This window comes from Coregonus lavaretus (genome assembly GCF_964263955.1).
Source record: "Coregonus lavaretus genome assembly, contig: HAP1_SCAFFOLD_236, whole genome shotgun sequence".
Taxonomy (NCBI): Eukaryota; Metazoa; Chordata; class Actinopteri; order Salmoniformes; family Salmonidae; genus Coregonus; species Coregonus lavaretus.
Window position 1 is genome coordinate 625901 of NW_028163050.1, and position 21859 is coordinate 647759.

The 21859-nt window shown below is 47.0% G+C and overlaps 1 protein-coding gene across 1 annotated transcript in view; it reads left to right on the forward strand.

Moving 5' to 3' along the window:
* The window catches only part of LOC311118547 (angiopoietin-1 receptor-like), a gene marked incomplete at both ends in the record, with an annotated part of 52144 nt that extends 30800 nt beyond the window's left edge, over positions 1-21344 (forward strand). The window contains 20 exons of the mRNA XM_084193338.1: positions 1145-1270; positions 1454-1599; positions 1862-2006; positions 2195-2353; positions 3895-4029; positions 6090-6202; positions 7524-7605; positions 8345-8443; positions 11350-11447; positions 11641-11878; positions 16666-16826; positions 17493-17706; positions 17800-17910; positions 18484-18674; positions 19642-19755; positions 20065-20135; positions 20316-20356; positions 20692-20788; positions 20947-21046; positions 21270-21344. Coding sequence (XP_084049464.1) covers positions 1145-1270; positions 1454-1599; positions 1862-2006; positions 2195-2353; positions 3895-4029; positions 6090-6202; positions 7524-7605; positions 8345-8443; positions 11350-11447; positions 11641-11878; positions 16666-16826; positions 17493-17706; positions 17800-17910; positions 18484-18674; positions 19642-19755; positions 20065-20135; positions 20316-20356; positions 20692-20788; positions 20947-21046; positions 21270-21344 — 2516 coding nt within the window. The remainder of the gene's footprint in view (positions 1-1144; positions 1271-1453; positions 1600-1861; positions 2007-2194; positions 2354-3894; positions 4030-6089; positions 6203-7523; positions 7606-8344; positions 8444-11349; positions 11448-11640; positions 11879-16665; positions 16827-17492; positions 17707-17799; positions 17911-18483; positions 18675-19641; positions 19756-20064; positions 20136-20315; positions 20357-20691; positions 20789-20946; positions 21047-21269) is intronic.
* Between the last annotated feature and the right edge of the window lie 515 nt (positions 21345-21859).

Genomic DNA, 21859 nt, shown 5'->3' on the forward strand with positions numbered 1-21859 from the left:
TACAAAGTCTCAGCTCTGTTTTCAGATCCATGGACAGCACCCCTATATCATGTTTTCCATCTGTCATTCAATTTTCCTATGCATAGACGTGCGCTGTGTTCAGAACCATGGACCAGCGTCTCTAGAAACCAAGGTTCTGGAACTATCAACCATCCCTTTGCTTTACATGGCAGTCAATGTGACTAGACCTAACGACCAGAGAGCACCTAACATGTCACCAGTGTTAGTGAATGTAGCATCACGTTTTGTTTGAAAAATTGATGGTTTGGGAAAGAATATAGCTTTTTAATGCTGGTAACCCGTTGTATAAAAGCAATAATACACTGGAGTCCATGTGTCATGACATTTGTATCATGGCTGTGGTGGTCTGCTTGGCTTCACCTCGTGGCCATGACCAAGTCACAGCCATGTAACACATGCCATAACACATGGCCTCTCATGTATTATTGCTTAAGTATCGTATTGTATTGTATCCTATTGTATTGTATCCTATTGTATTGTATCCTATTGTATTGTATCCTATTGTATTTTATCCTATTGTATCATATTGTAAAGTATCGTATTGTATCCTATTGTATTGTATCCTATTGTATTGTATGAGTGGCGCAGTGGTCTAAGGCACTGCATTGCAGTGCTAACTGTGCCACTAGAGATCCTGGTTCGAATCCAGGCTCTGTCGCCGCCGGCCGCGACCGGGAGACTCATGGGCGGCGCACAATTGGCCCAGCGTCGTCCAGGTTAGGGGAGGGAATGGCCGGCAGGGATGTAGCTCAGTTGATAGAGCATGGCGTTTGCAACGCCAGGGTTGTGGGTTCGATTCCCACGGGGGGGCAGTATAAAAAAAATATGTATTCACTAACTGTAAGTCGCTCTGGATAAGAGCGTCTGCTAAATGACTAAAATGTAATGTAAATGTAAAATGTATTGTATCCTATTGTAAACAGATTCCCTTCGGGGCAATAAAGGTTTTCAATCAATCAATTCTAATTGTATCATATTGTATCGTATTGTATTGTATCGTATTGTATTGTATCGGATTCTAATGTATTGTATTGTATCGTATCATATTGTACTGTATGGCATCTGATTGGTCAATGGCTGGACCATCAGTTAAAGTTGTATTGTCTTCTCCCTGTGTCTCCAGCGTGTCCTCCAGGGTTCTATGGAGCTGGCTGCAAACTGAAGTGTGAGTGTGGGGACAAGGGAAAGTGTGACCGCTTCCGTGGCTGTGTGTGTGAGGGACGACACGGTGCTCACTGTGAAAGAGAAGGTAAAAGGTTTTAAAACATGGTAACTTTAGCTCTATAAAGTCTCCCACTATCCTTAAAGGTGATTGATTGATTGATTGATTGATGGATTGAATGAATGAATGAATGAATGAATGATTGATTGTTGTTGTTGTTGCTGATGATGATGATGATGATGATCTTGTTGATGATGATGTTGCCTATAGACAGGGCGCCTGTTGTGGTCAGTAACCTGATCGATACAGAGTTGAACGCTGGGATTCACCACCTCGTCAACTGTAGCGCCACGGGCCAACCAGCACCATTACATGGAGAGATCATCCTACTCAAACCAGACAAAACCAGAATATATGTAAGTGGTAGCCTGGTCCCAGATCTATTTGTGCTGTCTTGCCAACTCCTACGGTCATTGTCACACCCAGGCTATGTAAGTGGAACACAAATTATTTAAATTTTTTGTATAGATGTGTATCCTTAAGTAGATGGAAGTTAATTTGATGATGAAAAATCATTAGGATTAGCTATGATCAGCATACACACTCACAATCACCATTATTAGCAATCACTGCATTAGCCATTTCTTCTAATCAAATGCTTGATTTATATTTTCCTAGGCTTTTGACACTGATACGGTGGATGACCAGACCACATCTACGTTCAGGGTGGATAAGATCACTGAGCGAGATGCTGGTCGTTGGATCTGCCAGGTGAAAACTACAGCAGGGCAGGCAGAGAGAGAGTTCATGGTCATCGTCCAAGGTAAGAGTCAAAATCACTCAAATTTAGTCCCGTTTCCCAGACCCAGATTATACCTAGTCTTAGACTAAAGTACTTTCAATGGATAATCTCCATTGAGAATGATTGATCTGGGTCTGGGAAACCAGCGCTGGTTAGTACCTTCTCCATAGCTATTCTGTGGATGTAGATCAGTTGCTTTCTCTCTTCAGTCCCTCCAAAGCCCCAGAACCCTCCCATGTTGAACGGTAGTGGTCCGCATCACCTGGTTGTGTTGGTCAATAAGGAGCCGTACACAGGAGACGGACCGGTGACCTCTGTCAAGGTCATCTACAAGCAGGTCAATACCTCTGTATGGAAGACCGTTGAAGGTACTGTCCACCCACAGACATGAACTCTTACCTGCACTGTCTACCCACAGACATTAACTCTTATCTGCACTGTCCACCCACAGACATGAACTCTTACCTGCACTGTACACTCTTACCTGCTCGATGAAAGAACCATCCAATGCATAAGTCATCTGAAATATTTCTACTAGAATTGGAAAACAGCATACATTTCGTTTTTTCCACATTAAGTACCAATTGTTAATATAAAAATAAATAATTGTTGTTGTCATTTTTACCCTACTTTTTCTCACCAACTTCGTGATTACGATCTTGTCTCATCGCTGCAACTCCCCAACGGGCTTGGGAGAGGGAAGGTCGAGTCATGCGTCCTCCGAAACATGACTCGCCAAACCGCGCTTCTTGACAACCGCTCGCTTAACCCGGAAGCAAGCTGCACCAATGTGTCGGAGGAAACACCGTTCAACTGACGACCGAAGTCAGCCTGCAGGCGCCCGGCCCGCCACAAGGAGTCGCTAGAGCGTGATGAGCCAAGTAAAGCCCCACCCGGCCAAACCCTCCCTAACCCGGACAACGCTGGGCCAATTGTGCGCCGCCCTATGGGACTCCCAGTCACGGCCGGTTGTGGCACAGCCTGGGATCGAACCTCAGGCTGTAGTGACGCCACAACACTGCGATGCAGTGCCTTAGAACGCTGCGCCATTCAGGAGGCCTCAGAGTAGCCTTTTTGATCATAATGAATACGATTATATGGGCAGGGGGGACCTGAAGCACTCCGACTTTAAAGCACCCCTCTTGAATATGGGCCCTGGTCTCAACGGGAGTATAATGATGTGCTAAATGATATCACATTCCTGTGAGCTTCAGTAAATGTTTCCTGAAACTTCATCCCACTAGTTGTTATCATGACTGTACTGAACAATTAGAATGATATCATCTCCCTGAGGGATGTTATTGTGTGTTGGAAACTAACATACTGCTTCCAGAAGGTCCTCTTCCACTTATGTGTTCTTCCAAGTATTACTTTGTACGTGTAGAAACCTTTGTCAACATCATCATATGGAGTCATTGATGCACGTGAGTGATGAGCCCCCTCCCTCCCTCCCTCCCTCCCACCCTGCCTGCCTCCCTCCCTCCCTCCCTCCCTCCCTCCCTCCCTCACTCACTCACTCACTCACTCACTCACTCACTCACTCACTCACTCACTCACTCACTCACTCACTCACTCACTCACTCACTCACTCACTCACTCCCTCCATCCCTCCCTCCCTCCCTCCCTCCCTCCCTCCCTCCCTCCCTCCCTCCCTCCCTCCCTCCCTCCCTCCCTCCCTCTCTCCCTCTCTCCCTCCCTCCCTGCCTCCATCCCTCCCTCCCTCCCTCCCTCCCTCCCTCTCTCCCTCCCTCCCTGCCTCCCTCCCTCCCTCCCTCCCTCACTCCCTCACTCCCTCCCTCACTCCCTCCCTCCCTCCCTCCCTGCCTCCCTCCCTCCCTCCCTCACTCCCTCACTCCCTCCCTAACTCCCTCCCTCCCTCCCTCCCTGCCTCCCTCTCCCTCTCTCTCAGTGGTTGGCCTGGTGGTGAAGCTAGAGAACCTGTCTCCTATGACCCAGTACACCACCTTTGTCCAGCTGAGTCGCCATGGCGCAGGAGGGGCGGGGTTTCCCGGGCCAGAGGCCAGCTTCTCCACACAGATGCTTGGTGAGAACTATAGAAGAACCAGAAGAACTATAGAATTAGAATGGATTGGTAAAAAACATATCATTAAAATGAACTAACACTGTAGTTCTGTGGTAAGTACCACCCTAGTAATCACCCTAGTAACCACCCTAGTAACCACCCTAGTAACCACCCTAGTAACCCACCTCAGTAACCCACCTCAGTAACCCAGATGCTGGGTAAGAACCATCCCATTCTCTTTAAAATCCAACCTCAGGTGGACATCAGCAAGGGAATTTCCTCTGATCTGGACATTACTAATGACACATGGAGGCCTTACAGAAACCTGATTTACCGCTAGCCTCTGAGTTACAGTGCATTTGGAAAGTATTCAGACCCCTTGACTTTTTCCATATTTTGTTACGTTTACAGCCTTATTCTAAAATGGATTAAATAAAACTATTTCCTCATCAATCTACACACAATACCCCATAATGACAAAAGGTTGTAGAAATGTTTGCAAATGTATTAAAAATAAAAAACAGAAATGCCTAATTTACATAACTATTCAGACACTTTGCTATGAGACTCGAAAATTGAGCTCAGGTGCGTCCTGTTTCTATTGATGATCCTTGAGATGTTTCTACAACTTGATTGGAGTCCACCTGTGGTAAATTAAATTGATTGGACATGATTTGGAAAGGAACACACCTCTCTATACAAGGTTCCAAAGTTGACAGTACATGTCAGAGCAAAAACCAAGCCATGAGGTCAAAGGAATTGTCCGTGGAGCTCCGAGACAGGATTGTGTCGAGGCACAGATCTGGGGAAGGGTACCAACACATTTCTGCAGCATCAAAGGTCCCCAAGAACACAGTGGCCTCCATCTGTTTGGAACCACCAAAACTCTTCCTAGAGCTGGCCGCCCGGACAAACTGAGCAATTGGGGGAGAAGGGCCTTGGTCAGGGAGGTGACCAAGAACCCGATGGTCACTCAGACAGAGCTCCGGAGTTCCTCTGTGGAGATGGGAGAACCTTCCAGAAGGACAACCATCTCTGCAGCACTCCACCAATCAGGCCTTTATGGTAGAGTGGCCAGACGGAAGCCACTCCTCAGTAAAAGGCACATGACAGCCCGCTTGGAGTTTGCCAAGAGGCACCTAAAGGACTCTCAGACCATGAGAAACAAGATTCTTTGGTCTGATGAAACCAAGATTGAACTCTTTGGCCTGAATGCCAAGTGTCATGTCCGGAGGAGACCTGGAACCATCCCTACGGTGATGCATGGTGGTGGCAGCATCATGCTGTTGGGATGTTTTTTCAGCGGCAGGGACTGGGAGACTAGTCAGGATAGAGGGAAAGATGAACGGAGCAAAGTACAGAGAGATCCTTGATGAAAACCTGCTCCAGAGCGCTCAGGACCTCAGACTGGGGTGAAGGTTCACCTTCCAACAGGACAACGACCCTAATCACGCAGCCAAGACAACGCAGGAGTGGCTTCGGGACAAGTCTCTGAATGTCCTTGAGTGGCCCAGCCAGAGCCCGGACTTGAACCCGATCGAACATCTCTGGAGAGACCTGAAAATAGCTGTGCAGCGACGCTCCCCATTCAACCTGACAGAGCTTGAGAGTATCTGCAGAGAAGAATGGGAGAAACTCCCCAAATACAGGTGTGCCAAGCTTGTAGCGTCATACCCAAGAAGATTTGAGGCTGTAATCGCTGCCAAAGGCGCTTCAACAAAGTATTCAGTAAAGGGTTTGAATACTTATTTAAATGTGATATTTCTGTTTTAATTTTTTTATACATTTGCAAAAAATAAAACCTGTTTTTGCTTTGTCATTATGGGGTATTGTGTGTAGATTTAAGAAGAAAAACATATTTTTAATCCCTTTTAGAATAAGGCTGTAACGTAACAAAATGTGGAAAAAGTCAAGGGGTCTGAATACTTTCCGAATAGCTAACCACAGAGAAGAATAGGCCCAAGGCATTTCACTACTAAATCAACTGACCTATGGCAGGATCCCAGTCTCTCCCTGACCTCAAGACTCTTTCTCTCCTTCTCCCTTACTCCCTCTCTCCCCTAACCCTCCCGCTCATCCAGATCACCCACTCCCCTCTGGGGTGAGGCTTGTCCCTGTATCCCAGACATCCCTGGGCCTGTCCTGGGACCGTGTCGTTGGGCCTGGGTCTCCCAAGGAAGACTGGACCTTCCAGGTAAGCGGCCCTCTGTGTCTCAGTTGTTTAGAGCATAGCTCTAGAAACACCAGGGTTGTGGGATCTATTCCTGGCTAGGGTCACATACAACAACAATTCTGTCACTCATTGTGTACTGTAAGTTCCTTTGGGAAAAAGTAGTAGTAACTTACTAAGTAGCTTTGTCCGATCCAGAACGGCCCATAGGGCAGGAGTTGATCTCCTGTTTCTGTAGAGTGAACCAGAACGGCCCATAGGGCAGGAGTCTACCTCCTGTTTCTGTAGAGTGATCCAGAACGGCCCATAGGGCAGGAGTCTACCTCCTGTTTCTGTAGAGTGATCCAGAACGGCCCATAGGGCAGGAGTCTACCTCCTGTTTCTGTAGAGTGATCCAGAACGGCCCATAGGGCAGGAGTCTATCTCCTGTTTCTGTAGAGTGATCCAGAACGGCCCATAGGGCAGGAGTTTATCTCCTGTTTCTGAAGAGTGATCCAGAACGGCCCATAGGGCAGGAGTCTACCTCCTGTTTCTGTAGAGTGATCCAGAACGGCCCATAGGGCAGGAGTCTACCTCCTGTTTCTGTAGAGTGATCCAGAACGGCCCATAGGGCAGGAGTCTATCTCCTGTTTCTGAAGAGTGATCCAGAACGGCCCATAGGGCAGGAGTCTACCTCCTGTTTCTGTAGAGTGATCCAGAACGGCCCATAGGGCAGGAGTCTACCTCCTGTTTCTGTAGAGTGATCCAGAACGGCCCATAGGGCAGGAGTCTACCTCCTGTTTCTGTAGAGTGATCCAGAACGGCCCATAGGGCAGGAGTCTACCTCCTGTTTCTGTAGAGTGATCCAGAACGGCCCATAGGGCAGGAGTCTATCTCCTGTTTCTGAAGAGTGATCCAGAACGGCCCATAGGGCAGGAGTCTACCTCCTGTTTCTGTAGAGTGATCCAGAACGGCCCATAGGGCAGGAGTCTATCTCCTGTTTCTGTAGAGTGATCCAGAACGGCCCATAGGGCAGGAGTCTATCTCCTGTTTCTGTAGAGTGATCCAGAACGGCCCATAGGGCAGGAGTCTATCTCCTGTTTCTGTAGAGTGATCCAGAACGGCCCATAGGGCAGGAGTCTATCTCCTGTTTCTGTAGAGTGAACCAGAACGGCCCATAGGGCAGGAGTCTATCTCCTGTTTCTGTAGAGTGATCCAGAACGGCCCATAGGGCAGGAGTCTATCTCCTGTTTCTGTAGCGTGAAGCAGATTGATGTACTAGTAAACCCCCTGGACAGGATGCTAGTCTATCGCAGGGCTTCGGATAAAGGCTTCTGCTAAATATGATGTATTATTACCTTCTCAGGTGGAGTGTGTTCAGAGATCTGACCCTGGGAACGTGAAGATCTACCAGCTCCCTTCCAACTTGACGGGCATCCAGCTGATAGGTGAGGAGGACTGAACAGATATACTGTACGCTAATATTGTCATGAATTTACTGTACTGATTTAGTGTACGCCGGGGTTCCCCCCATGTCTTCCGAGCAAAAAATAATAATAAATACATTTATTTTTTATTTTATATAGTTGGACATAAGACTGTAAAAACACAAGGAAATCAGCTCCAATTATTTTAATTTAAGAAATCTGTTCCCAAGTATTCCCACGTATAGTAGAGACGTGATCGTATACAAATGTAAGCAAGGTTTGAAATTATTATGTTTTTGTCAAAGATTATATCTGTTTGGGCTTCTTGCGGTCAATTTGCAGTCTACAAATTATTTGTAATTATATATGTTCCAGCCCCCAGACCATCTGCTCAACAACAAATCGGCCCGCGGCTGAATCTAGTTGATGATCCCTGGAGTACGCTAATATTGTCATGAATGTACTGCACTGACATAGTGTACACTAATATTATCATGAATTTCCATGGAAATCAAAGTATTGTATGTTGTATTGTATCGCATTGTATCTGGTTGGTCACTGGCTAATCTCGGTAAACCCAGAACAAAAATCTCATGTAATTTGGTCAGATTTAAGTAGTTTAACCACAAGACATTACTCACCGGCTGGAGTACAATTTAGAATAATGGTGATTGCCTAGCGTATTGCTGGACTGTACAGTGGTTTGGTAGGCATCATGTTTTTAGGACAGTAATGTAATGGGTTTGTTGTTTTCTGCCAGAGCTGAAGCCCAGACACAAGTATGAGTGCAGGGTGAGGATGATGACGGTGTCGGTGGGACAGCACAGCCTGCCTGTCTCTGCATGGACACTAAGCAACGGTAAGACCTGGGAGGGCAGTAGCTGGGGAACACTTAACTCTGTTCTCTTACACTGTATATACAGCAGTATGTGGACACCCCTTCAAATCAGTGGATTCTATTTCAGCCACACACGTTGCTGACAGGTGTATAAAATCGAGCGCACAGCCATGCAATCTCCATAGACAAACATTGGCAGTAGAAGGGCCTTATTGAAGAGCTCAGTGACTTCCAACGTGGCACCGTCATAGGATGCCACCTTTCCAACAAGTCAGTTCGTCAAATGTCTGCCCTGCTAGAGCTGCCCCGGTCATCTGTAAGTGCTGTTATTGTGAAGTGGAAACGTCTAGGAGCAACAACGGCTCAGCAGGGAAGTGGTAGGCCACACAAGCTCACAGAACGAGACCGCCGAGTGCTGAAGCAACGTCAGCACAAGAACTGTTCGTCGGGAGCTTCATGAAATAGGTTTCCATGGCTGTGCAGCCGCACACAAGCCTAAGATCCCCATGTGCAATGCCAAGCGTCAGCTGGAGTGGTGTAAAGCCCGCCGCCATTAGACTCTGGAGCAGTGGAAACGCGTTATCTGGAGTGATGAATCACGCTTCACCATCTGGAAGTCCAATGGACGAATCTGGGTTTGGCGGATACCAGGAGAATGCTACCTGCCCGAATGCATAGTGCCAACTGTAATGTTTGGTGGAGGAGGAATAATGGTCTGGGGCTGTTTTTTATCGTTTGGGCTAGGCCCCTTAGTTCCAGTGAAGGGAAATCTTAACACTACAGCATACAATGACAAGTCCCCGCAGCAATGTTCCAACATCTAGTGGAAAGCCTTCCCAGAAGAGTGGAGGCTGTTATAGCAGCAAAGGGGGGACCAACTCCATATTAATGCCCATGATTTTGGATTGAGATGTTCGACGAGCAGGTGTCCACGTACTTTTGGTAATGTAGTGTATATCGAGGTGGAGTTGAGTTTTTATAACTGGTCTCACGATTTGCAAGCAACAACATTGAGTTACCATCAGTCGATATTTGTAAAAATTCTGAAAACGCTTACCAGTACCTGTGTTTGTGCTGTACAACAGCGCTCCTTCTGCGTGGTGCTGAAATGTATACTTTTAATATAAACCTTTATTGAAAACAACCACCGACTTTTTCCTCATTTGTGTTGCTCGTACTAGGTACTACGTGAACTGAGATTCAATTGGCACATGCACATTATGCGATGAGTTGAGCAACACAAATGAGGAAAAAGTCGCTGGTTGTATAGATATAATCTCTGGTGTCTATACTATACTATATCCTCTCTGGTGTCTATACTATATCCTCTCTGGTGTCTATACTATCCTATATCCTCTCTGGTGTCTATACTATACTATATCCTCTCTGGTGTCTATACTATACTATCCTCTCTGGTGTCTATACTATACTATATCCTCTCTGGTGTCTATACTATACTATATCCTCTCTGGTGTCTATACTATACTATCCTCTCTGGTGTCTATACTATACTATATCCTCTCTGGTGTCTATACTATCCTATATCCTCTCTGGTGTCTATACTATATCCTCTCTGGTGTCTATACTATACTATATCCTCTCTGGTGTCTATACTATCCTATATCCTCTCTGGTGTCTATACTATACTATATCCTCTCTGGTGTCTATACTATACTATATCCTCTCTGGTGTCTATACTATACTATCCTCTCTGGTGTCTATACTATACTATATCCTCTCTGGTGTCTATACTATATCCTCTCTGGTGTCTATACTATACTATATCCTCTCTGGTGTCTATACTGTCATATATCCTCTCTGGTGTCTATACTATAATATATCCTCTCTGGTGTCTATACTATTCTATATCCTCTCTGGTGTCTATACTATACTATATCCTCTCTGGTGTCTATACTATCCTATATCCTCTCTGGTGTCTATACTATACTATATCCTCTCTGGTGTCTATACTATTCTATATCCTCTCTGGTGTCTATACTATCCTATATCCTCTCTGGTGTCTATACTATCCTATATCCTCTCTGGTGTCTATACTATACTATATCCTCTCTGGTGTCTATACTATATCCTCTCTGGTGTCTATACTATATCCTCTCTGGTGTCTATACTATACTATATCCGCTCTGGTGTCTATACTATATCCTCTCTGGTGTCTATACTGTATCCTCTCTGGTGTCTATACTATACTATATCCTCTCTGGTGTCTATACTATACTATATCCTCTCTGGTGTCTATACTATACTATCCTCTCTGGTGTCTATACTATACTATATCCTCTCTGGTGTCTATACTATCCTATATCCTCTCTGGTGTCTATACTATATCCTCTGTGGTGTCTATACTATACTATATCCTCTCTGGTGTCTATACTATCCTATATCCTCTCTGGTGTCTATACTATACTATATCCTCTCTGGTGTCTATACTATACTATCCTCTCTGGTGTCTATACTATACTATATCCTCTCTGGTGTCTATACTATCCTATATCCTCTCTGGTGTCTATACTCTATCCTCTCTGGTGTCTATACTATATCCTCTCTGGTGTCTATACTATATCCTCTCTGGTGTCTATACTATACTATATCCTCTCTGGTGTCTATACTATCCTATATCCTCTCTGGTGTCTATACTATACTATATCCTCTCTGGTGTCTATACTATCCTATATCCTCACTGGTGTCTATACTATATCCTCTCTGGTGTCTATACTATATCCTCTCTGGTGTCTATACTATCCTATATCCTCTCTGGTGTCTATACTATATCCTCTCTGGTGTCTATACTATACTATATCCTCTCTGGTGTCTATACTATAATATATCCTCTCTGGTGTCTATACTATTCTATATCCTCTCTGGTGTCTATACTATAGTATCCCATGCTATCCTGTCTCTTCTACCAGAGTTGCCCCCGGCCCTGTCCAACATCAGGAGCTGTAACATCACCGACTCCTCTGCCATCATTACCTGGACTCTGGTCGAGGGACATTCCATCTCCAAGGTCATTGATTGATTTATTGATTGAATGTATCATTAAAATACATATAAAGCCGCTCCAGTCAGAAACACTATTCCACACTTTTAAAACAGCTATCAAGGATTTAGTCTAAAGGCTTTTTTTCAATTAAAATTAAATAAAAAAATACAGTTATTTATCCTTGAGGAGCATTACTTATTTCCATTGTGATTCTCAGGTGATGCTGCGTTTCCAAGACAACACACTGGCTGACTACAGCCAGCTGGCAGAGATCAATGTTCCGCAGCAGGGGGAGGGGCCAGAGCAGCAGACAGCCAATCAGATGCAGTTCCAGCTGCGTGGTCTGAAACCTGACACTCCGTACCTGGTGGAGATCTGGTCCAAGAACAACATGGGGGAGAGTCTAGAGATACCTCAGATCCTCCTCCGGACCATGACGCTGCAGGAGAGCTCTCGTAAGTTAGTTACCCACAATACCTTACACTTGTAAATTAGTTACCCACAGTCAGGGCCTAAAATTATGGTACAGCATGCAGGTACATTTTGGCATTGGTGGGTAAGATGCCTATTTCACCAGCCATGTTGGCGGGTGGTCGGGGCTCCACAGTGAGAGCATTTCACTCACATTTGATCAAGTATGATCACATTTATAGTAAAATAAATGCTGCAGTAGCTGTTTTCAAAGTATTTCCACCTCGCGCTGCAACACTGCCTGGCTGAGGTAAAGAGCGGAGTGAAAGATTCATTTTTAGAAGTACTGTGCACAGGCATAAAAGTTGGTCTAATTTACTTGAAACAAAAGCCTAAATGCTCTATTAGACTGGTGCCGACGAAGATGGCGGCCTCGCGACTAGCTCTTAGGAAACTTTGCGGTATTTTGTTTTTTTATGTATTATTTTTTACATTATTAGCTCAGAAAGTGTTTTGTATCATTACGTACAGCCGGGAAAAAACGATTGGATATCAGAGCGGCGGTAATTCACCAGCATTACGACAAGGAATACGACTTTCCCGAAGTAGATCCTTTGTTTGCTCTCCCCAGGGCAACTGAACTGATTCCAGCGGCTGACCCAAAACATCGACGATGGAGGAGAGGCACTCGGAGCGGCCTGCTGGTTTGACTGAGGAAGCGCGCACACCACCCACCGCTTCCAAGTATTCTACTCGCTAATGTTCAGTCTTTGGTTAACAAGGTCGATGAGCTCCGGGCAAGGATTTCTTTCCAGAGAGACATCAAGGCCTGTAACATACTTTGTTTCACGGAAACATGGCTCTCTGGGGATATTCTGTCGAAATCGGTCCAGCCAGATGGGTTCTCAGTTCATTGCACAGACAGGAATAAATATCTCTCCGGGAAGCAGAAGGGCGGAGGTGTGTGTTTCATGATTAATGACTCATGGTGTAATTGTAGTAACATACAGGAACTCGAGTCCTTCTGTTCACCCGACCTAGAATACCTCACAATCAAATGCCGACCGTATTATCTCCCAAGAGAATTCTCTTTGGTTATAGTCACGGCCGTGTATATCCCCCCTCAAGCCGATACCACGACGGCCCTCAAAGAACTTCACTGGACTTTATGCAAACTGGAAACCACATATCCTGAGGCTGCATTTATTGTAGCCAGGGATTTTAACAAAGCAAATTTGAGGACTAGGCTGCCGAAGTTCTATCAACATATCGACTGTTGTACTCGGGCTGCTAAAATCCTCGACCATTGCTATTCGAAGTTCCGGGATGGTTATAAGGCCCTCCTTTCGGCAAATCTGACCACGACTCCATTTTGCTCCTCCCTTCCTATAGGCAGAAACTCAAACAGGAAGTACCCGTGCTAAGGACTATTCAACGCTGGTCTGACCAATCGGAATAACGCTTCAAGATTATTTTGATCACGTGGACTGGGATACGTTCCGGGTGGCTTGCGAAAATAATTTAGACGAATACACTGAAACGGTGACTGAAGGAACTGTAAAGGTGATGTTGTGCCCACTGTGACTATTAAAACCTACCCTAACCAGAAATCGTGGATAGATGGCAGCATTCGCGCAAAACTGAAAGCGCGAACCACCGCATTCAACCATGGCAAGGTGACTGGGAATATGGCAGAATACAAACAGTGTAGCTACTCACTCCGCAAGGCAATTAAACTGGCAAAACATCAGTATAGAGACAAAGTGGAGTCGCAATTCAACGGCTCAGACACGAGACGCGTGTGGCAGGGTCTACAGACAATCATGGACTACAAAAGGAAAACAAGCCACGTCGCCGAGACCGACGTCTCGCTTCCAGACAAGCTAAACACTTTCTTCGCCCGCTTTGAGGATAACACAGTGCCACCGACGAGGCCCACTACCAAGGGCTGTGGCCTCTCCTTTTCTGTGGCCGACGTGATTAAGACATTTAAGCATGTTAACCCCCGCAAGGCTGCCGGCCCAGACGGCATCCCTAGCCGCGACCTCAGAGCATGCGCAGACCAGCTGGCTGGTGTGTTCATGGACATATTAAATCTCTCCCTTTCCCAGTCTGCTGTTCCCACATGCTTCAAGATGGCCACTATTGTTCCTGTACCCAAGAAAGCAAAGGTAACTGAACTAAATGACTAACGCACCGTAGCACTCACCTCTGTCATCATGAAGTGATTTGAGAGACTAGTCAAGGATCATGTCACCTCTACCTTACCTGTCACTCTAGACCCACTTCAATTTGCTTACCGCCCCAATAGATCCACAGACGATAAAAATCGCCATCACACTTTACACTGCCCTATCCCATCTGGACAAGAGGAATACCTATGTAAGAATGCTGTTCATTGACTATAGCTCAGAATTCAACACCATAGTACCCTCCAAGCTCATCATTAAGCTTGAGGCCCTGGGTCTGAACCCCGCCCGGTGCAACTGGGTCCTGTACTTCCTGACGGGCCGCCCCCAGGTGGTGAAGGTAGGAAACAACATCTCCACTTCGCTGATCCTCAACACTGGGGCCCCACAAGGGTGCGTGTTCAGCAATTATAGGCAATTAGCAAGACACCCCCAATAAAGAAGTGGTTCTGCAGGTGGTGACCACAGACCACTTCTCTGTTCCTATGCTTCCTGGCTGATGTTTTGGTCACTTTTGAATGCTGGCGGTGCTTTCACTCTAGTGGTAGCATGAGACGGAGTCTACAACCCACACACGTGGCTCAGGTAGTGCAGCTCATCCAGGATGGCACATCAATGCGAGCTGTGGCAAGAAGGTTTGCTGTGTCTGTCAGCGTAGTGTCCAGAGCATGGAGGCGCTACCAGGAGACAGGCCAGTACATCAGGAGACGTGGAGGAGGCCGTAGGAGGGCAACAACCCAGCAGCAGGACCGCTACCTCCGCCTTTGTGCAAGGAGGAGCAGGAGGAGCACTGCCAGAGCCCTGCAAAATGACCTCCAGCAGGCCACAAATGTGCATGTGTCTGCTCAAACGGTCAGAAACAGACTCCATGAGGGTGGTATGAGGGCCCGACGTCCATAGGTGGGGGTTGTGCTTACAGCCCAACACCGTGCAGGACGTTTGGCATTTGCCAGAGAACACCAAGATTGGCAAATTCGCCACTGGCGCCCTGTGCTCTTCACAGATGAAAGCAGGTTCACACTGAGCACATATGACAGACGTGACAGAGTCTGGAGAGACGCCGTGGAGAACGTTCTGCTGCCTGCAACATCCTCCAGCATGACCGGTTTGGCGGTGGGTCAGTCATGGTGTGAGGTGGCATTTCTTTGGGGGGCCGCCCAGCCCTCCATGTGCTCGCCAGAGGTAGCCTGACTGCCATTAAGTACCGAGATGAGATCCTCAGACCCCTTGTGAGACCATATACTGGTGCGGTTGGCCCTGGGTTCCTCCTAATGCAAGACAATGCTAGACCTCATGTGGCTGGAGTGTGTCAGCAGTTCCTGCAAGAGGAAGGCATTGATGCTATGGACTGGCCCGCCCGTTCCCCAGACCTGAATCCAATTGAGCACATCTGGGACATCATGTCTCGCTCCATCTACCAACGCCACGTTGCACCACAGACTGTCCAGGAGTTGGCGGATGCTTTAGTCCAGGTCTGGGAGGAGATCCCTCAGGAGACCATCCGCCACCTCATCAGGAGCATGCCCAGGCGTTGTAGGGAGGTCCTACAGGCACGTGGCGGCCACACACACTACTGAGCCTAATTTTGACTTGTTTTAAGGACATTACATCAAAGTTGGATCAGCCTGTAGTGTGGTTTTCCACTTTAATTTTGAGGGTGACTCCAAATCCAGACCTCCATGGGTTGATAAATTTGATTTCCATTGATAATTTTTGTGTGATTTTGTTGTCAGCACATTCAACTATGTAAAGAAAAAAGTATTTAATAAGATTATTTCATTCATTCAGATCTAGGATGTGTTGTTTAAGTGTTCCCTTTATTTTTTTGAGCAGTGTATAAATCAAGTAGCTGGCAAGCGTACATGTGCAACATTTGGTTCTGGGTGCCAAGATTACAACCCACTCAATGTGACACAACTAGGAACTAAGTAGTAAGATTTCACAACCCATGACTGTAGCCAACATATTTCCCCTAAAGGTAGACACCCGCACGCTGATGAATGCTCCCAAAGATCTTCATCAGGCTTAACCCGCATGAATCTTTGAGCCAAGTTATTGGATGTGCGTACACCATGTTTGAAACATATTACCGCTCCTCTCCCCCTCCTCCTCTCCTCCTCTCCCCCTCCTACCCCTCCTCCCCCCCACCTACCCCTCCTCCCCCCTCCTACCCCTCCTCCTCTCCTCCTCCTCTCCTCCTCCCCCTCCTCCCCCTCCTCCTCTCTTCCTCCTCCACTCCTCTCCTCCTCCTCCCCCTCCTCCTCTCCTCCTCCTCCCCCTCCTCCCCCTCCTCCTCTCCTCCTCCTCCCCCTCCTCCCCCTCCTCCCCTCCTCCCCCCTCCTCCCCCTCCTCCTCTCCTCCTACCCCTCCTCCTCTCCTCCTCTCCTCCTCCCCTCCTCCCTCTCCTCCTCCCCTCCTCCCCCTCCTCCTCTCTTCCTCCTCCCCTCCTCTCCTCCTCCTCCCCCTCCTCCCCCTCCTCCTCTCCTCCTACCCCTCCTCCCCTCCTCCCCTCCTCCCTCTCCTCCTACCCCTCCTCCCATCCTCCTACCCCTCCTCCCTCTCCTCCTACCCCTCCCCTCTCCTCCTACCCCTCCTCCCCTCCTCCCCTCCTCCTCCCCCTCCTCCCCCTCCTCCTCCCCCAGGTCTAGCTGGGCTTGGCAGCGAGGGCAACATGCTGTTCTATGCCATCCTGGGTTCTGCTGGGATGACCTGCATCACCATCCTACTGGCCTTCTGCATCGTCCTACAGCTGAAGAGAGCCACCTTCCAGAGACGTATGGTCCAGACCTTCCAGAACATAGTGGTGAGTTCTGGGTCGACCTGGCTCTCTTTAGTGCTGCCCACAATGGGTCGGCCTGGCTCTCTTTAGTGCTGCCCATAATGGCTCGGCCTGGCTCTCTTTAGTGCTTCCCATAATGGCTCGGCCTGGCTCTCTTTAGTGCTGCCCATAATGGGTCGGCCTGGCTCTCTTTAGTGCTTCCCATAATGGCTCGGCCTGGCTCTCTTTAGTGCTTCCCATAATGGCTCGGCCTGGCTCTCTTTAGTGCTGCCCATAATGGGTCGACCTGGCTCTCTTTAGTGCTGCCCATAATGGGTCGACCTGGCTCTCTTTAGTGCTGCCCATAATGGGTCGGCCTGGCTCTCTTTAGTGCTGCCCATAATGGCTCGGCCTGGCTCTCTTTAGTGCTGCCCATAATGGCTCGGCCTGGCTCTCTTTAGTGCTTCCCATAATGGCTCGGCCTGGCTCTCTTTAGTGCTGCCCATAATGGCTCGGCCTGGCTCTCTTTAGTGCTTCCCATATTGTGGATACATAAACACAGATGAGAACCCTCACGAAGCATTTACATTGTGGAAGAGACGTTAGCTGTAGACGGCAGTATTCTATTGTTTCCGTACACACTACAAACACAGATATATGGATGAGCACAACACCTCTAGAACAATCTATGATTTTCTCGTCCATGTGTAGAGAGAGGAGCCAGTGGTCCAGTTTAGTTCTGGCTCTCTCAACCTGCCCAATAAGAAACATAAGAACCCAGAGCAGCCCGTGGCCTACCCCACCCTGGAGTGGAGCGACATCAAGTTCCAGGACGTCATCGGAGAGGGAAACTTCGGCCAGGTGCTCAAAGCCCGCATCAAGAAGGACGGGCTAAGGATGGACGCTGCTATTAAACGAATGAAAGGTGCTCCTTTAATTAATAAATGGATGGATGGATGGATGGATGAATTAATGAATTAAAAGATTTAACGTCTCACTATCTCATTATATTTAACAGAGTATGCGTCTAAAGACGACCACAGGGACTTTGCAGGGGAGCTGGAGGTGCTGTGTAAACTAGGTCACCACCCCAACATCATCAACCTACTGGGGGCCTGTGAACACAGAGGTAATATAATAACATCATCAACCTACTGGGGGCCTGTGAACACAGAGGTAATATAATAACATCATCAACCTACTGGGGGCCTGTGAACACAGAGGTAATATAATAACATCATCAACCTACTGGGAGCCTGTGAACACAGAGGTAATATAATAATATCATCAACCTACTGGGGGCCTGTGAACACAGAGGTAATATAATAACATCATCACCCTACTGGGGGCCTGTGAACACAGAGGTAATATAATAACATCATCAACCTACTGGGGGCCTGTGAACACAGAGGTAATATAATAATATCATCAACCTACTGGGGGCCTGTAAACACAGAGGTAATATAATAACATCATCAACCTACTGGGGGCCTGTGAACACAGAGGTAATATAATAACATCATCAACCTACTGGGGGCCTGTGAACACAGAGGTAATATAATAATATCATCAACCTACTGGGAGCCTGTGAACACAGTTTCATCCAAACAAACCAAAGTGTATTGTACACTGAAATATAAATATGGGGAGAAAAATGATGCAATGAAGTGCCATAATGCTCCCTGCTTCTCTCTGTCTCCAGGCTACCTGTACCTGGCCATAGAGTTCGCCCCTCATGGCAACCTGTTGGACTTCCTGAGGAAGAGCAGAGTTTTGGAGACTGACCCGGCCTTCGCTATCGCTAACAGCACCGCCTCCACCCTCACCTCACAACAGCTGCTGCACTTTGCTGCGGACGTGGCCCGCGGCATGGACTACCTGGCTCAGAAACAGGTTAGCGTTAGCCTGGTTCCAGACCTGTTTGTGCTCTTGTAGCAGTGTTGCTTCCTTCCCTCTCCTTGCGCCAACCTGGGCTCGAACCGGGGACCCTCTGAACTCATGGACAACTGTCACCCACAAGGCATCGTTACCTGTCACTCCACAAAAGCTGCGTTTTTTGCGAAGCAAAGGAAACATTTAATTCTAGGTCTCAAAGCAGGTGACGTCACCGACTGAACGCTACTAGTGCGCGCTGCTAACTAGCTAGCCATTTCACATCGGCTGCACTCTCTTGCCAACTCCTGTCACTTATTGTCACTTGGCGTGGGACCAGGCTAGGTTAGTGTCTCTCTGTGGTACCAGGCTAGGTTAGTGTCTCCCTGTGGTACCAGGCTAGGTTAGTGCCTCTCTGTGGTACCAGGCTAGGTCAGTGTCTCTCTGTGGTACCATGCTAGGTTAGTGTCTCTCTGTGGTACCAGGCTAGGTTAGTGCCTCTCTGTGGTACCAGGCTAGGTCAGTGTCTCTCTGTGGTACCATGCTAGGTCAGTGTCTCTCTGTGGTACCAGGCTAGGTCAGTGTCTCTCTGTGGTACCAGGCTAGGTCAGTGTCTCTCTGTGGTACCAGGCTAGGTCAGTGTCTCTCTGTGGTACCAGGCTAGGTTAGTGTCTCTCTGTGGTACCAGGCTAGGTCAGTGTCTCCCTGTGGTACCAGGCTAGGTCAGTGTCTCTCTGTGGTACCAGGCTAGGTCAGTGTCTCTCTGTGGTACCAGGCTAGGTCATTGTCTCTCTGTGGTACCAGGCTAGGTCAGTGTCTCTCTGTGGTACCAGGCTACTTCAGTGTCTCTCTGTGGTACCAGGCTAGGTCAGTGTCAGACCCCAGAGACAAGAGATCTAGCTTTTAGTCATCACATCCCATAAGGCATTGCACAGAGGATTTATTCTTGTGAGTTGAATAATCTGACCAGATCTTTTCCCATTTCTAGTTCATCCACAGAGACCTGGCAGCCAGAAACATCCTGGTGGGAGAGAGCTTAGGGGCCAAAATAGCCGACTTCGGTCTCTCCAGAGGGCAGGAGGTCTATGTGAAGAAGACCATGGTAAGAGTCTCTGAAGCTGACAAACTTCAACGTCAACATAAATTCACACTATATGATCCTCTCAGGCCGCTGTGGTCACAAACAGAAGGCAGTCACCTAGCCTGCCTTCCAGTTGGCGGAGGGACACACCAGGGCTGCCCACTAGCACCACTCTTATTAGCCATGGTGCTGAAACTTTGTTATTCACAAAGACATCTTTACTGTGTGTGTTGAGACAGACATGTCTTTTTATTGTGTGGATTGAGAAAGACATGTCTTTTTATTGTGTGGATTGAGAAAGTCATGTCTCTTTACTGTGTTTTCAAACAGGGACGGTTACCTGTCAGGTGGATGGCCATAGAATCACTGACCTACAGTGTCTATACCACCAACAGTGACGTGTGAGTACTGAATCCTACCACTGATAGTGATGTGTGAGTACTGAATCCTACCACTGATAGTGATGTGTGAGTACCGCATCCTACCACTGATAGTGAAAGTTGCAGACTGAACATGTGCCAGATACACATTATATGAACCAATGAATTGAAAACGGATTGTCTTTCTCTCTTCAATCCCAGATGGTCGTATGGTGTACTTCTCTGGGAGATAGTGAGCTTAGGTTTGTATCCAGTGTGGTAAATGATATATACACTGTACTGTTTGGAGTGAAGTGGAGTCTGATTTTTTATTTTTTTATTTTTTTATTTAACCTTTATTTAACTAGGCAAGTCAGTTAAAAACAAAATCTTTTTTTTACAATGACAGTCTACTTACAATGACGGCCTACACTACAGAAATAGAATGACTAGAATGGGAAACCTAGTCAGTAATTCCTTTACTATGGAGTCTCATAGTCCTGTTGCGTGTTTGTATCAGGAGGTACTCTGTACTGTGGGATGACCTGTGTGTGTGTGTGTGTGTGTGTGTGTGTGTGTTTGTGTGTGTGTGTATCAGGAGGTACTCCGTACTGTGGGATGACCTGTGCTGAGCTGTATGAGAAACTCCCTCAGAGCTACCGGCTGGAGAAACCACTCAACTGTGACGATGAGGTGTAGGTACCACAGACGGACCGTCTTACAGAGCAGAGATCACAGGAATATACACACATACATTATTAGTAAAAACATCTACATTTGGAATTCAAGATTATTCACCATGTATAATACGGATATACAGTGTAGCACCCCTCTCCTGTGTGGTTGTGTCCAGGTATGACCTGATGCGGCAGTGCTGGACAGAGAAGCCATGCGAGAGACCCACGTTCCAACACATACTGGTCTCCCTCAAACGGATGCTGGAGGACAGGAAGGTCAATCAAACACACATTTCATTTTCTTCAGGAAATATACCTTTTTGAGTTTCATATTATATACACTAGGGTCTGTAGTAAGGTGAACTGAATGTTTTCTAACCTTTCAATGAAAACAGTGTTCTAAATAAAATCCTATTGCTGCTTGTTATTATTTCTGAATTAGTTTAATAATTAACATTATTTAATAATTAACATTATTTCTCTGTGTGTTGTTCAATAGACATATGTCAACACCACCCTGTATGAGAAGTTCACCTATGCTGGCATTGACTGCTCCGCAGAAGAAGCAGGATGATCTTGTGCTAAAACTACAGCGCAATAATTCTACCATTGTGTTGTACAGGAATCATAAATCTACATGGGTTTAAGCCAATCCTACACCGGGGATTCAAGGACTAGTATTGTGCGCATATTGTGTATTCCAAGTTATGCGCTTAAACATTGAATCATAAAACTGACAGTCAAGACTGTCATCTTGATGTAAACCTGCGTTATTGTTGATGATTCCCAAATGGCACCCTATTCCCTATGGGTCCTGGTCAAAAGTAGTGCACTATATAGGGAATAGGGTTCTATTTGGGATGCATCCTATGATAGTCATTGGCTGACCTATAACAACATTGTAATGCAGTGAAACCAGATGTTACAGACATGTCAGCCAACAGTGATGTCACATGTATTGTAAATATCTTTTCACAAACTGAGGCCTAGATTCAATCAGATCAATGCGTTAACCGGCATAGCTAATGTTTTGGCGGGGTCTGAGGCGTAACTGCGGTTGGGGCCTTAAAGGTCAGTGAGCAGCTGCTC